Consider the following 17500-nt stretch of genomic DNA (forward strand, 5'->3'; position numbering starts at 1 on the left):
TCATCATAGATATGGCACATTTTATGCAGTGAAATACTATTCTTTCCTACTTTCCTAATCAAAAACAATTGATTTAAATATGTATTAAAATCGATAGAGGTGTTACCATATATTTATTGGTTGTACCTATTTTTAGTATCCAGAGATGGGTAGCAAATAAATAAATAAACAAATAATAAATAAATAAATAAATAAATCTATATTTACAAATAGTACCTATCATTTGTAATTTTTGATTACAGTAATTTGGAAAATATGTCTTAATAGGGAATAAAAATGATCATTATCAGGAATATTCTCACATATTGAATTGAACAGTAACTTATTTAAAGGATAAATATTTACATATTTGCTACAGATTCAGAATCAAATTATAATTTTGTTTACATGTTTAGATGCAGCAAGGGACTTATTAGAGAGATTTACCATTGGCTTGGAAACTTTACTCAAGCAGAGATCATGAACAGACTGCACACATACAAAAATCAGTATTTAACATACTGGAAGATGGGAGCAGCATTCAGACTGAACTTGATAGGTTAAAATGTAGGCCGAAAATGATAGACCAAATGTTAAAGCAATAATTACTGATTTTTCACTTTGAAAAAGAATTCAATGTATAAAAAGGATTATGGAATTGTAGTTATAACTCTTCACAATACTGTATGAATATAACTCAGCTTTCAAGAATCATTTTCAGTGCTAGCTAAAAATTGAAAAGGAGCCCAGTAGCCACTTTTCTGACTAACATATTTTATGAAATGGTATAAACCAGGGCTGTCAAAGTTGCAGCCCGCAGGCCAGATGCGTCATGTGCTGGCCACGCCCACCCATTTTAGCAAAGGGGAAAAAAGTTGCAATACATCATGTGACGACAACATGATGCTACGTGTTTGATATCCCTGGTATAAACTTTCATGAGCTTAAATTCACTTCATCTGATGCATAGAATGGTTAGAATGAGGTAGGATTTAAATTAGGGTGAGGTTGAAGGGGGAAGGTGACAGCGATACAGGTTATATGTCAGACAAACTATCAGTACCTTATCAATTAACAACTATAATGCATTAAAATCCTTTGTGTTTGTTGAGACCTTCTGAGATTGCCTGAAACCTTCTGATATATATTTAGGCATGAAGGATTTAGGCAAAGTGAAACATGTCACAGAAAGACAACACAGATCACTCTCCTGAAAATACAAAAGAAGAGGAACTGAGGGAGCGTAATTGAAGTAGCTTGGTACATTAAGTCTTTAGAAAAAAAATATTGAGGAGGAATATAGTAGCATTCTTCAAAAATAGAGAGGAAGGCTGACAACTTTTTCTACCATCCCAAAATATGGTATAATGATCTTTGGCTACAAAAGGATAGACTTAAATACAGTAATGTGATCAATTAGTATATGCAGTTGATAGCTGTTGGCTTGATATGTTGAAAAATAGTGAGAAAATAATCTGTTGGTGATATTTTCATTTGGATTTCTGCTCTATTCGAGGAATTGGATTTGATAATCTAGATGGCACCTTTCATCTATTTAATTAAATAGAATGGAATAGAACCCAATCCTCTTCCATTTGGTTTATATGAAAAGTTTTAGCGAAAAATTGGAAAAATGTCCCATAGTATACATACAAAACCAAACCCCTACCTGCCTCTTTTTCTTTCTTTCTTTCTTTCTTTCTTTCTTTCTTTCTTTCTTTCTTTCTTTCTTTCTTTCCCTTTTATTCCTTCCTTCCTTCCTTCCTTCCTCCCTCCCTCCCTCCTTCCTTCCCTCCATCCATTCATTCTAAAAGAGTTTTTTCTGAAAATTGTTGATTTACTTGTATGCCTTTTTGGTACCATTGTTCTTGACAAGATTTAATGTCATAAATATTAGTTATTCACACTGTCATCTAATTGATGACAACTTTCATAATGTTCTATGTGATGCAATATAATTTCTGAAAATCTTAAACAGATGTGTAAAAAACTGAGGAGGCCTATATTCAATTGGATTAAATGGAAGGGTACACAAATATAATAAATCTGGTGACTGTGAAAACAAATTAGAAACAGAGGATTGGACCAGAGATAAAGAACAATCTGAGCTAAAGCACATTAGAAAAGTTGTATTCTTAATATTGCTATAAAAAGAGAACTTTTAAGTAGACGCTGTCTTTCTCATCTTTTTACAACTTTCATCTTCTAAAACCTTCCTGTTCTGAATAAACAGTGGAAAACTTATCCAAGAGGGAGCTAAGGAGAAAGACGTGTGCTCATGTTTGAAAAAGTGAATGAACACAATTTGCCAGCAGCTGAACTCTTTTGATGATTTTGAATAAATATTTAAAATCTAGGTCTTCAAATCTTGATATTGGAAGGTATTATGTTCTAATTAAAACGGTCTTGCAATTTCAAAGATTGTGATTTGATACGTAAATCTATATGAACATCATTGCTCTAAGAAAGGTAAACAGCAAAATTTAGAACACAAACTTAATGTAGGAGAACAAGGCATTTCCTTTAATATGTATAACACCAAGTGATGTATTATTTAAGGCACAAACTTCTAGGGACACTGAAGAGCAACATCTCTTTCCTATATCGAAGTAAAGGGCAGTAGGGAACTGCCAGTAACAAAAAGCTTCCCTCCCACTCTCTGAATACAGTGACATTCATTTGGAGAGAAGCAGGACCAGTGTTTTGAAAGCAGGCTTCTCCAGCCCAACAATAACACACAATGAGTTATTGACTTGTTTTATATATGGATCTCTTTTCAGCAACTAACTTTGACTCCCCACAGTCTGGATAAATGATTGATTTTGTTGTTATAAAGAGACAGAGCTTTTCCACCAAACTTGATAATTCAAACATCTTTTACTCCATTTGTTCCAACATTGAATAGATCCTTATTAAAATGCACTTTCCAGAAAATACCTGCAGCTAGCCTTTTATCACCATGTTTTGTATATAAAATAAGCAATTTGTCCCACTCTTTTGCTTTGCAACAGGCTACTGGGAAATTCAATCAATACCTATAGAAATTGATTATCACAGTATTTAAACTGAAATGTACTGATCTCCTTGTAAAACATTGTTCGGGATTATTTAAATTACATAGAAATTGTGTGCTATGTGATTGTCTGTATGGATGTTTTAAATTAATTAGCATATTAGGAAGAGTCTAATCCAATTTTAAGTTCGGTAGCATTCAATGGGAAATACATAAATTAGGATTGGAATGTGGAATTAGCCACATTGTAGTGAGGTTGAGATTGTGTGTTTCTTTTGTATCATACTGTTATCCAAAGTTTTTGGAGTTGTATTTATGGAATATCTAGAGCACAAGTTTGGTTTAGTGATTGAGGTGCTGACTTAAGTTAGGCTCTAGTCCTGCCTAGTTCCTAGACAGGAAAGCCAGCTGGTGACCTTGGGCCAGTCACTCTCTCTCAGTCTAACCCACCCTCACAGGACTATTGTGGTGAAAATAGGACAACGATGGAGTATTAAGTGTGTTCATTGTCTTGATCTATTTATAAAAAATAATGTGGAAATTTAAAAATTCTTTAAAAAATAGTTGAGTTTTCCAGTAGTATAAACAGTTGTTCTTCAGTCGCTAAGTCATGTCCAACTCTTCACAACCCCATGGACCAATGGTGGGATTCATTTACCTTTGCTACCGGTTTGCAAATGTGAACCCATGCGCAGAAGGTGGTGCATTATGTCAAGGCAGATGGGTGGAGCCTCCAGCTGCCGCTATGAATTCACCCAAACCAGTAAGAACCAGCTCAATACCACCTCTGCCATGGACTATAGCAGGCCAGGCTCCTCTTTCCTCCGCTATCTCTTTGAAATTGATAAAAAATTTACAGTTCTAGTAACACTGATTTAAATTCTAAACATAAGATTGCTTAAATCCTATTGATTAAAAAATTAAATATATTTTCTCTATTCAGAATTTAAACTTTTGTAAACATATGAATTAAAGCAGAAACAGTTTTAAATATCTACCAATCTAATTATGAATGAAACCACTCAGCTGGTCATTGTTAGGCATTTTTGCAAAATTAAAAGTGATACTAGAAGATAATAGTATAAACTATGGCTTTGGAGTAATCAACCTGTAATGATATATACTGTTGAATATATTTCCATCCTAAAATTCCTCATTTTTATCTCCTATATTCCTATATTGTTATCTTAATCTCCCTCAATCCATATGTATGATGCAGAAGAAAAGAGACTTGTCTTCTTTAAGATTTTAATATTTAGAAGTGCTACTATTAACACTATAATGTTTTTCTAATTTGAAAATATTAGTAAGTGCCTATGTTACACTAGATATCCAGGCATCTACATATGGTTTTTCAAAGGCGTGCATACAAAAATTAAATTTTTGTAGGCCTAGTCAATCTGTACATTTTGTGAAGCATATCAGTATTGGTATCCTCTTTTCTTCACTACCGGTTTGGTAGCGGGAGTGTGTGCAAGCGCAGAAGGTCCGTGATGACATCTGGGTTGGTGGGCGGAGCTTCATGCCACCACCACTACCGGTTTGCCTGAACCGGTGAGAACCAGCAGAATACCACCTCTGAAGCATATCAATCGTATATAAGAATATATCTGAGAGTTCACTTATTAAATTTTCATACAGTATCAAACAACAGATTTCAAAGTCAGGATTTTCTTTTACTTTATGTAGGAAAAAAAAAGAAATGTGGAATGTGATTCAATAAAGTTGATGGAAAATTCTTTGTCATATTTTAGCTGGATTTTGCCACTGATGGCCAGAAAGAGAAGATAACAGACAAGAGCATTTTATCAATGAAGAAGCAAGAAATTCTCTTAGAACAACACAAAGTAAGTAAAAATTATTTTAAAATGATCTTTTTTTATATTTAACATGCTATTCTTTTGCTAAGTGTTTTCCTTGACATATATACAGGTGAAACTTGAAAAATTAGAATATCATGCAAAAGTTCATTTATTTCAGTAATGCAACTTAAAAGATGAAACTAATATATGAGATAAGACTAATTACATGCAAAGCAAGATAGTTCAAGCCATGATTTGTCATAATTGTGTTGATTATGGCTTACAGCTCATGAAAACCCCAAATCCACAATCTCAGAAAATTAGAATATTACATGTATTCAATAAAACAAAGACTGTACATAGAACAATATCAGACCTCTGAAAAGTATAAACATGCATATGTAGTCAGTACTTGGTTTGGGCCCCCTTTGCAGCAATTACTGCCTCAATGTCGCGTGGCATGGAAGCTATCAGCCTGTGGCACTGCTGGGGTGTTATGGAAGACCAGGATGCTTCAATAGCGGCCTTCAGCTCTTCTGCATTGTTCGGTCTCATGTCTCTAATTTTTCTCTTGGCAATGTCCCATAGATTCTCTATGGGGTTCAGGTCAGTTGGGTTTGCTGGCCAATCAAGCACAGTAATCCCATGGTCATTGAACCAGGTTTTGGTGCTTTTGGCAGTGTGGGCAGCTGGAAAATGAAGTCAACATCCCCATAAAGCTCATCTGCGGAAGGAAGCATGAAGTACCCCAAAATCTCCTGGTAGACGGCTGTGTTGATCCTGGACTTAATGAAGCACAGTGGACCAACAACAGCAGATGAATGGCTCCCCAAATCAACACAGACTGTGGAAATTTCACACTGGACTTCAAGCATCTTGCAGTCTGTGCCTCTCCATTCTTCTTCCATACTCTGGGTCCTTGGTTTCCAAATGAGATGCAAAAGTTGCTCTCATCAGAAAAGAGGACTTTGGACCACTGAGCAACAGACCAGGTCTGTTTTTCTTTAGCCCAGGTAAGACGGTTCTGACGTTTTTGTTGTTCAGGAGTGATTTGACAAGAGGAATACAACATTTGAAGCCCATGTCCAGGAGCTGTCTGTGTGTGATGGCTCTTCATGCACTGACTCCAGCCTCAGTCCACTCCTTGTGAAAGTCCACAACACTTTTGAATGGCCTTTTCCTGACAATCCTCTCCAGGCTGCGGTCATCCCTGCTGCTTGTGCATCTTTTTCTTCCACACTTTTCTCTTCCACATAACGTTCTATTAATGTGCTTTCATACAGCACTTTGGGAACATCCAACTTCTTTTGCAATTACCGTTTGAGGCTCTTCCTCCTTATGGCGGGTGTCAATGATGGTTTTCTGCACAACTGTCAGGTCAGCAGTCTTTCTCATGATTGTGATTCCTACTGAACCAGACTGAGAGACCATTTAAAGGCTCAGGAACCCTTTGCAGGTGTTATGGCTTAATTAGCTGATTAGAGTGGGACACTGATCCTAGAATATTGCACCTTTTCACAATATTCTAATTTTCTGAGATTGTGGATTTGGGGTTTTCATGAGCTCTAAGCCATAATCAACACAATTATGACAAATCACGGCTTGAACTATCTTGCTTTGCATGTAATGAGTCTATCTCATATATTAGTTTCACCTTTTAAGTTGCATTACTGAAATAAATGAACTTTTGCACGATATTCTAATTTTTCGAGTTTCACCTGTATATTCTCTTCTATTTAAATGTGTTAAGTTCAGAGAGGTACAGGGAACTTTACCTTAGCCCTTTCCCTGCAACTCCCAGGGGCATAACCCCTCCCCCCTGAATTGTGAGCCGCCCTGAGTCCCCTCAGGGAGAAGGGCGGCATACAAATAAACTAATTCCAATTCCAATAACGAGGAGAGACATAAAAGACACCATCAGACTTGTAAATAAAATACAGTTCTAGTCTTCCTGAATTCTATTTCCAGACTTGATCTACCTTGAAAGTCTGACAGGCAGGCATTCAGAAAACAATATCAAAAACATAGGAGACTATCTTACACTAAGATTATAGTAATATTATTTATACTGACTGGCAACAGGGTTTCATTCATATTACCAACAGCAGTAACTGAATATGCTAAAAAGTGAACTTGGACTTTTTGAGTGCAAAGCATAAAAGTGTAAAATCCGTTTGCCTGCTTTTCCATCCATCCATCCATTTTGACAGTCACTTCTTGCAAGACTTAATTTGCAGTGCTTTACTCATCTTCATTGTTTTTCTCCACAGCTGTTCAAGTTTCTTTAAAAATAAACCCCTCCCTCCTCCAAACACCAGCAACAACAAAAATCACAGACAGAATTTGAGATGGGATCTGACCAGTGCTTCTTCTGATTTGGAAGTTATGTCTTTATTGAGGCAGGCAATAATTCCATTTGCCATTTTAGTAGCTGTGCCATGTTATTGACTCCTGTTCATTATTTAGGGTACTTCCATGAAGCCATGATCACATATGCAGCAGCTTATGATGATTAACTGAAGCCACGTGAGAATCATCAGCTGTGACCGCTGCATTTTCACACCAACAAATAACAAACAGCAAAAAATGGAAGCACCTCCTCTCCTCTCCAGTTGCCGTATTAATTTATAGTGATTGGGGAAAAGGAAACAGGTCTGTTTGTAAAAGGCTTCAAAGCCAACTGCAAAGATTGACACTCCAGATTTAGTGCAGCTACAGTAGGAAATCATGGAGAAAAGCATTTCCACAAAAAGGGAAATTGCCCACCTCCATATTCAATCTGGAACAAGCTTTGCTCTTTGAGATTTTGGACAGCCACGTCAGAAGGAAATCAGTTCAGCTGCCTATGGATGTTGTCAGTATAAGAACAAAATAACTGTAGTCAAAGTGTAGGAATGGCACTGAAAAATTGTGGATACAAATAGTCCTTGACTTACAATCATTACAACTACACTGAAAAAAATGATTAATGGCTGATCCCTATCCCTACAACATCTCCACAGTCACTTTATCAAAATTCAGGTGTTGGCAATCGGCATATATTTAGATGGCTGTAGAACCTTGGGATCATATGATCTATATTTGCAACTTTCCTAGCAGGCTTCCAACAAGCAAAATCAATGGGCTAAGCCAGGCTTGCTTAATGACAGCATGATTCACTTAAAAACGGCAGTGATTTGCTTAACAACTGTGGCACAAAGGTTGTTAAATCATACATAGCTTACTTAACAACTGTCTTGCTAGGAAGGGAAATTCTGGTCCCAATTGTGTTGTACATTGATGATTACTTGTAGATATGAGGATTTTAAATGTAAGAAAAAGGCTGCTTTGAAAAACCAATTCTGCTCAGTGTACTTTTGTTTTGTTTCATACATTTGAATATTTTAAAAGGTTATAAAAATTGTCCCTAACAATTCACACTGAATAAACTCATCAAAACTGTATAGCAAATTACAGTATTTTAAATTACTACATTTAATAGTTTTGGTTCCTTCCTTTTTGCTTTCATTTAATACTATAATACTAAAGGAAATGTTAACTAAATTCTTATTTCCATAGAAAAGCTGCAGTTTACAGTGTCAAGACATAGTGTGCTAATCATAAGATTCTTCAGGAAATATTGTAATGCAAAACTATTAAATCAAGGTTTTCTTTGCAAAGCTTCATGCTGTGAACTTGACAGCATATTCTACAAATGAAATAATGCAAAATTGCTATAAAGCAAAGTGGAACATTATCTTCATGCAGATTTACAGAGTAGCCTAGCTTATTCTCTCAGAGAGAAGATTAGGAAATGTTACTAATGCTATGGTGCTATTAATAACTACCTTTTTCCTGCTATTTTGATCTTCGACAATGTACTAATTATTTTTTCTTGGAGGTCCACAATTAATTAATATATTTCATATAGGATACATTGGGATACAATAGTATCCCTCTGGTTTGTTTTCTGTTTCTTTATGGGGATACCCTCTGATAAGTTATCTCAGTAGGTATCTTATGAAAGGTTAGTTGATCTAAAACAAGTTCTACAGTTACATCCTTACCACACTGATCCTGAAGATGAACCATGATGAACATTTTCACATTAAGCTATCATTCAAATGCAGTCATCCAGATTTCTAAAGCCCTTCTCTTTCAGTAGTAATTACTCCTCAAAAGAAGCTTGAGCATCAGTCTAGGAAGGTGAAACGAACTAGATGTGCATACTCTATATGCTTTTTAAACCGTCTAGCTAAGCATGTTATTTTATTCTGGAACCAGTCATTGCTGTCATTAGTTGTTCAGTTGTGTCTGACCTTCAGCCATTCTATGGATCAGCACTTTCCATGCCCCTCTGTCTCGCGCCACCGTCTTCAGATCCACCATGGTCATCTCAGTGCCATCCTTTACAGTGTGCAACCAAAGGGTGCTAGGAAAATTTGGCTCTTGTCTTTTCTCTGCTGATTACTCCTAGCATGGTTGACTTTTCAAGTGGGTTGGCTCTCATGACATGACCAAAGTATGACAGCCTCTGTTTGGCAGTTTTCGTTTCAAATGATATTTTTGGTGAGGTTCGGTCTAGGACTTGTTATTTTTGTAGTACATAGATACAGAATAGTGACCTCCAGTACCACAGTTCAAAGGCATGCACTCTTCTCCTACCTGCCTTTTTCAGAGTCCAAGTTTCACAGCCATAAATAGCAAGGAAACAATATTTTTTATTAAAAATTATACTAGTCACTCCAATAAGAAATACAATTTATGCTTCTTTGTATTACAAGCTTTGCTTTAGTGAGAAAAACCTGGAAAAGTATTCTCCTGCATTTGGGTATTTTTAGAAAAAAATGCCAAATTGCGGTTTTTTTTTCTTTTTCTTTTAAAAAACTCATTACTTCATTCTCATATATATAATTAATAAATATATATTGTATAAGGTTCTAATAAGTAATTTATTTTATTTATTTCATTAAATTTAAGAAGCTTCCCAATGTTTTAATTACTGTGGATTACATAAAATAAAAAGCATAAATATAATACAGATAAAATACAAATGAGAATTGTCCAGGAAAAAACAGTTCTACAAGCCAAAAGAAATACAGAGGACCTGCCACTCACTGCAGTAAAAACCTGAGAGGAAAGCCAGGTTTTGAGGGTCGTTTGAAACATAGTCAAAGCAGGGGCCAGATAAATCTAAGAAGAATGGTATTCCTAAGTGCAGAAATAACCAGCAGTGGCCAACTGAAATGTCTCCTGATGAAAAAGTAGGAGAACTGAGCAAACAGATAAGTGAATCCTTAGCAAAGGTTTTTCAGAGGCATTTCCTCTGAGAAGAAGGGAGATACTAGGTAAGAGGAAGAGAAAGACTTGGGCAGAGGAGTTGAGATTGTAGATTAGTTTCCACTGATTATTTCCTATGCTGTGCTGATTGATTCCTCCAGTTATTTCTTGAAAGCTGCTGACTGCCTACTACATGTCTGACAGGAATTTTGTTTTTAGTTGAGGCAGCTTCAGAGGACATATAAGAAAGGCAGCTTTCAAAGAATAAATTCACTAAAGGAATAGAACAGGGAGACTGAGAACCTTCATAGACAGGAGGAGAGGGAGATTCACCACACATCTGGTAAGGAGGTCTAGGGAGAAGAATTTTCTTTGTAGATTATTGTTCATCAGAGGAAAAGGGACCTAGAGAACTTCTATCCTGATCCACAGGGGATTTGCTTCCTAAAGATGATGAGATTCCACATGCAACAGGCTGGTTGGCCTCCTGACTAAAGGCCCATGTCTCAATTTTTGAGGGAAGATAAGAAATGTTTCACTTTAAAACAGAAAGTGTGTGTGGGAAAATAACACCAAGAAGCCTTCCAGAAGATAAAATAAAAATGGAAGGAATCGAGACATGGAGAGATGTGACATGAAGACTCTGTCTATCAATAAAAGAACTCTTATTTTTTGAACCTTCGTAATTGATTCCAGGGCCTCCCTTCTGATTACCCCCTAGATTAAAAGCATTGCCACAAGTGTCAGAAAGTAAGGAAGAAGACTCTATAACTCTGAAAAGGTAAATATTCCTGTCTCTGCCCTGAAGGGGAACAAGTAATAGGTAGTGGTGATCTTAGATTCCCTACTGAGAGCAGGAAAGCAAAGTAGTAATCTTTCAGTTGGATAATTTACCAAGAGAAATGTCTGTCTTCCTGGGGCAAAGATTCAAGATATGAAGAAAAGATTTCAAAAATGCTTTATGCACAATCATCCCTCCTCACCAAATGACATAACAATGGGAACAAATGAAATAACATGACGGAATCATGAAGATGCTTCAAGAGATTAATGAAGGAGGGTGAAAGAGCTGGGGACACTACGATGTTCCCTTTAGTGTTCTTGTTGAAGGATATGTCCCAGGAAGAGGGAAGAGAATATTGCAAACGAATAATAGAAGTCTCCTGAGGGCCAGGAAGAATGTTTTGGGAACATGATTTGCATCGTTGCCCATGGAAGGTTTCAAATTGAAACCTGAAGGAGATGAAAAAGATGGCATGATGCCAAGTACTGGGAACAGGATTGGAATGCATATGTATGTTTTCTAGAAGGAAAGAACATTAAATTATTTGACCCAAGGAGTCTAGTGATTCGCAAACTTGCAGGTGGTGGGGAAACAATGGGGAGAAATAGAAGTCTTAATGAATGAATTTGAATATAAGTTAGTAAGCATTACTGAAACTTAAAAGAATGAAAATCTTTTAAGTGGAAATGCAAATATAGAAATGTATGATTTATTTAAAAGGAATAATAAGACAGATAAAAGGAGAGAAAAGGCATTTTAGGTGAAGGAGGGGCAGAGGTTTATGGCTAGCCACTGATAAAGATGGCGTGCTGAGATCTCAGATTTCCCCCCTCCCTAGCTATTTTTCTAATATGGTTGGATTATCTTACTAAATATTTTATCATGTAGTAAGATAATTTAAGCAGAATATTAAGGAAGGAGATGCTGCATAAAGAAAAGGGGTTAAAGCTTATTTGGAAGACCTGGATATGGTTCCAGAGGCATCTCTTCTCAGCAACAAAGAAAAAGCAACAATGGAAGAAAGCATTCTTCACAGGCATGGACAGACATATGATATGGACATAATTGAACAAATAAAAAACAAAAAGAATTAAAGATAGTATGGCAGAAACACATCATGGAATAACTGAAGACTGGGCAGGTACGTATAAGCAACTGAGTAAACAATTTAAGGAAATGTCATGACAAATAGCATATATAGTTCAGGGATGGCCACAAGTAATTTCAGAGACAATCAAGGCTCAAAATTATATTTTTGAAATAAAGATTGAATTGGCAGATTTACAGGATTGTAACAGGAGAAATAATTTAAGGATCAAAGGAATGTCAGAGAAAACTGGAACAATGATTTGACTACAGTACTTATTTGATTTCTGAAAATTAATGGCCTGAGCTCTGATTTGAACCTGACAAATAAAGATACTGAAATGTTCACTGTGTTTGCTGCCCTAGCAATACCCAGAAACCTGGAATCATTTTGATCAGATTTGTAACTCAAACATAAAAGTCTGTGGAGATTCTCAGTCATCCAGGTCATAGTTGTCTCAAAAATGATTTTTCAAAAGGCAGGTGGATTGTTTTTTCTTGAGGAAGAACAAAACATTTTGTTTTTCACCCAAGAAACTTCATCTGTTGTGATGAGAAGGTTGTGGTGGAGGGATGGTGGATAGGTACTGACAATTGAGACTGGGTGATGGGGGATGCAAGGATAGGTTCTGATGGGGGAGGAGGGGAATGAAAGGTTTGTATTTCTTTGCAGCCATCTGGTCCCCTAGTACTCTCTGTGAGAGCTCTTGAGAACACTTGGGGTTTATCTTTGCTCTCAGGATACAATTGGTTGTGGAATCTTCTTGGCACTGCTGCAAGAGCTCCTTTGTACATGGGAGATAGGTGGTATCAGATCCTTCTCCTTCTGTTGAGAGAGGGCTGTTCAATGTTAACATAAATGGACTCTTTTACCTCTTTCAAATCAATGATCCTCTATCCAAAATGTGGAATTTGCTGTCTCCAAAAGAGTGACTTTGTCTTTCAAATGCAGATGGACAGCTGAATCTTGTTTGATGGGTTTGATTTCCTATGTTGTGCCATGCGCTTGTGAAATGTTTCACTGATGTAAAGATCTGCACATGTCTCACTGCATTGTATTGCATATATCACATTGCTCAGTTTTTGTCTTGGTTCCTTATCCTGGGGGTGGACAAGCTTCTGCCTTAGTGTATTCTTGGGTTTAAAGTGTACATGTATGTACATTGTATTGGCTGAAAATTCTCCTGAGCTGGAACGACAGCATTGCTATGTTTATTGGTCATCTTCTTTGTCTATAATGGAGGAGCGCCTGCTGGATCTTTTTCTGGATTTGATGAAGGTCCAGTTAGGATAACCACAATTTCTGAGGGATTCCTTAACATGCCTTAGTTCTTTTCCTTTTCCCTCTTTACTAGTAAGCAATTCAGGCCAGTTGTGTAGGGTTCTAATCACTCCCATTTTGTGAGAATCAAAACATAACAACTGGTTTGTGTGTGGGAGTTTTCTGCAAGCTTAAATGTTAAGGCATCTAATCTTCCTTAATATGCATAGTAGGAAAGGGAAACAATCAAGATATTGTGTGGGGGTATATAATAGACTGCCAAGATAGCAGAAAATTTAGAGAATGCAGTCCTGAACTAGATCACAGAAATTTCACAGGGGAAAACAGTAATAACAGAAAACTTCAATATCTGAAAAACAACTTGACTATAAGATCAAAACTATTCCTTAGTGGTTACTGTTGCTTACTGTTTCATTTTCCACAAGGCTGAAGAAGAAAATAGGTAGATGAACTCTGATTTTAATTAGCTGATCAAAAAGGTAAAATAATTAGGAGCTTTTGGAGAGAGTGATCACATCATTTTGTGATTTGAAATACTAAAAATTGAAATTTAATTTGGAGCAAAGTTCTATATGCACACTGGATTTCAGGAGAGCCGATTTCAACAGATTTTGAGAAGTATTAGGCAGGATCCCATAGTCAAAATCCTTCAGTCAAAGGGAATATAGGAAGATTGGGAACTGCTCAATTATACAGTTTTCCAATGAGGAAAAAAAGGGAGTAAGAAGCTGCTTAAGTAACTTCTGTGGCTGCATAAAGTGCTTTCAACTGAATGAAGAATTAAAAGGGACCTATACAGATAATGGAAAGGGGGTATAATCAAGCAGAAAGCATACCTGCAATTATTGAATTACAGATAAAAGCTAGTATCTGCAAAAAGGAAATCAGAAAAGCTAAAGCACTTAGCCTGAAAGTCTTAGACTAGTGATGGAAACTAAAAGCAACAAAAGGGTAAAAGGAAGAAAAAAGGAGGAGTGGGTGCACTGTTTGGAGATGACAGAAGGATTCTAACAAGTGACTTGGGAAGGAAACTATTCAAATGGATTTAAGGAGAAACAATGACACAAGGTGAGACTGATAACCAAGATAAGCAAAAAAATATGTTTAGGGGAATACCCAGCCATTGTGAATGACTGGCTAGATTAGTTATACCCAAGAGTCTTGAAAAAAAATCATGTATTAAATTAAAGCCTTAGGACCTTTGAAAAATCTTGAAAGATGAGCATAGTTTCCAATAACTAATTTCGTTGTATTTGTTTTGTACAATGACAATAAAGGATATAATATAATTCCATAGAATTGAAGAAAATCTAATATTCTCATCTTTCAAAGGAGACAAAAAGAAGACCCAGGCAATTACAGAATTGTTAGCTTAATTTTGGAACTTGCACACTGTTGAAACCTATGATTAAGCAATTTGGGAGAATTTGGAAAAGAATGTATTGCTTTGCAGGAGCTGCCATGTATTCTTCAAGAACAGGTTCTGCCACACCAGATTGACCTTTGTTGAAGCACTGATCAGTTCAGTTCAGGCAACCTGCACGCGCGCCAGACGCACACTGCACGCCTGTGCACTGTTCAATGTAAACTGTTCTTCACGCATGCGCAGAACAAGTTACAGTGAACAGCGCATGCACAGTCACTAAAAACCAAAATGGTATGGCCCAGTGGTGGCGAGGTAACTGGTTTGGGGGTGTGGCAGGCCTGGGTCACTGCTGGTTCTGCGACCCATGGCTAAATTCCACTACCAGTTCGGCTGAACCAGGAACAACCCACCTCTGGTTCAGTTGTATCATAAGAGTGCACTGGACTTCAACAAAACATTCAACAAAATCATTTTTTCCACAAAAGTCCCAGAGAGAAAAAATGGAGAGGCCAGTGAGTCTTATTCAAAGTTTTGTTTGCCCAGAATCTTTTTGTTCTGTGCCCAGAGTTTCCTGCAGAGGATATAAATTTGATTAATAAATAAAGTAGTAGTTTAGTAAATAAAGTAGTAGATTAGTAAACAAATAACATAAACATTTGATTAATAAATAAAGGAAAAAAAATAGGCCCAGGTACAAGGAAGCTGTAGCTGTGGAATTTCTCATTTTCCCACTGAGCCATAGTGGTAGTTGCCCACAAATTAGTCCCTTCATTCACCTGCTAATAAAAGCCTAACCCCAAATTCATGGGGAGATGAGTTGAATGAAGTATTGTTTGGCACAGTTATTGCATTTCTCTCAGTAATGTGATTTGTTAGTTTTAACTTAATGGGATGGATGATCACATATGTTGTGTGTTTAAGCCATGGTTTGTTTTAAGGCATTGTGTGAACTGTGTCACTTATGGCTTGCTAATTTTACCAATTTTATTTTTAATGCATTTGTTCAATTTGTAAGCTGCCTTAAATATCTACACTAAAAAAAATCTAGACTATATACAATATACTTATTGTATATTTTGATAAAAATAGGTCAGGATCACACTTCGTTATATTGTATTTCATGGGACAAGACATGCTGGAAGAAAAAAGAATTTTATTCAAGCAAAGTAGGCTTAGTCTATAATAACCATCTTATTCCCTTCCTTAGAACCTAATGCTTCTGTAATACATAAACCTTTTCTGCCTGAACTTTTCCTCATAATTCTGAGTATTCTGTTTGAGAACTTGGTAATGGATCACTGAGAGTTAGAATATGTAACAATTTTTAGAAACTAACAACAACCAATCTTGAGATGAAGTGCCCAGTGAGGATTTAGCATAATAATCATGGAATGACACTTAAAGAAGTCAAGTGAAACAGATTTCAAGGGAGGTATAATTTATTAAACCCAGAACATGAGCATACTTTCAAGAGGGACAATGTATTATCATATTTTATTTCTGCAATAATCTATTTTATTAATAAGAAAAATAATGTATTCTGGGTCTGAGAGAGAGTGAAAAAGAAAGGGAGGCAGGCAGGCGAAAGAGGAGGGAGGGAGGGAGGGAGGGAGGGAGGAAGGAAGGAAGGAAGGAAGGAAGGAAAATGAACCATTTTTCATATCCTAGGTACGCCCATAGCATTGTTGACTTTACAAGGCACTTGATATACTTGTGAGGTCTAATATTGTATCCAATCTGATTAAAAGAAAACATAAATGTGGTCATAAGTCAAGATTTATATATTCTGTAGTGCCTACTACAGAATAGCCAACACTCAAACAGAGCAGAGTAGGTTTATCACTATAATTCTGTTGCCAGTGACAATCTCCATACCAAACAAATCCATATCCTTATTTATGCACATGCATTCCTTACTGCTGGAACATATTATGGATGCATAAAAAGTACAAGTACATTCCGTGTACTGGGCCATTAAAACCCAACCACAGAGATGAATTTGTTGCTATTCTAATGAAAGCATCTTATCTCAGATAGGGTGATAATCCTCACTTCTACATGGCCATGAGCACTAAAAGCCAGAAAACTACATATTTCCATTAAAGAAAAAATAATAATCCAACCAAGTGAAAAAAAGATAGGTGGCCTTTGTAGCAACTACCTTTCTTTTCATCCTAATGCTTGCAATACATCCACTCAAATTCATGCTGAGTTTTTCTGGAGAAGGAGGAGTAAAATGTGTGTGTTTTCTGAAGCACAGTGAAACTGGGCCTCCCCCCCCAAATTATGCATACGTAAATCCTTCTTTTGTGAAAAGGATTCATAGGGTCAGGTAACGTGTAAAGGGGAAAGCTACATATCTAACAGGCTTCCATGTTTCCACATGGATGATTCTCTACACACAGATTGAAGACTGAATTATGAACAGACCTTTAAATACAGGGGTTAGAAAAGGTCAAGTTTTGTCTTCAAAAGTGTAGTTGAATGAGAAGGATGGGTTTTATTACGGGGGCAGGAAAATATTCCAAATGGGGACGTTTTTGAGGACTTTTTGCTTATTTATTTCTTTGCAGCATATCAAAATAAGGAAAATCAATACAGTGATATTTTAGTTTAAAAGACACCATGTTGATGCATAGTGTAACATACAAAGAGGACTAAATGAGGCATTTCATTTAGTGCTAGTATTACCATCTCACAACATAAACATTTTTGCATCTGTTTGTCTAACTTTGCCGTTTATCCTCAGTGTTGGAAACCAGGAGACCTGTGTACAATGTATTTGTTCTCTTTTCTGCCATGTTTACCTAACTGCCATCAATGCAATGCTTCCCATATAGTTCCCAAAACATAGAATAAAATACATATTTAAAAGAAAATGAAATGGTAGGCTAGTACATACTTTATTGGCCACTTGAAGTGGAAAAAG

At 36.4% G+C, this 17500-nt stretch overlaps 1 protein-coding gene across 2 annotated transcripts in view; it reads left to right on the top strand.

Moving 5' to 3' along the window:
- The window catches only part of DCDC1 (doublecortin domain containing 1), a 265682-nt gene that overhangs the window by 103780 nt on the left and 144402 nt on the right, over nucleotides 1-17500 (top strand). For both annotated transcript variants that reach the window (XM_087718678.1, XM_087718686.1), the window contains exon 9: nucleotides 4747-4839. In XM_087718678.1, coding sequence (XP_087574804.1) covers nucleotides 4747-4839 — 93 coding nt within the window. The remainder of the gene's footprint in view (nucleotides 1-4746; nucleotides 4840-17500) is intronic.

The sequence above is a fragment of the Thamnophis sirtalis genome, unplaced genomic scaffold, assembly GCF_051295495.1.
Source record: "Thamnophis sirtalis isolate CommonGarterSnake01/CBP01778 unplaced genomic scaffold, rThaSir2_p1.2 scaffold_1, whole genome shotgun sequence".
In the NCBI taxonomy this organism is placed as follows: Eukaryota; Metazoa; Chordata; class Lepidosauria; order Squamata; family Natricidae; genus Thamnophis; species Thamnophis sirtalis.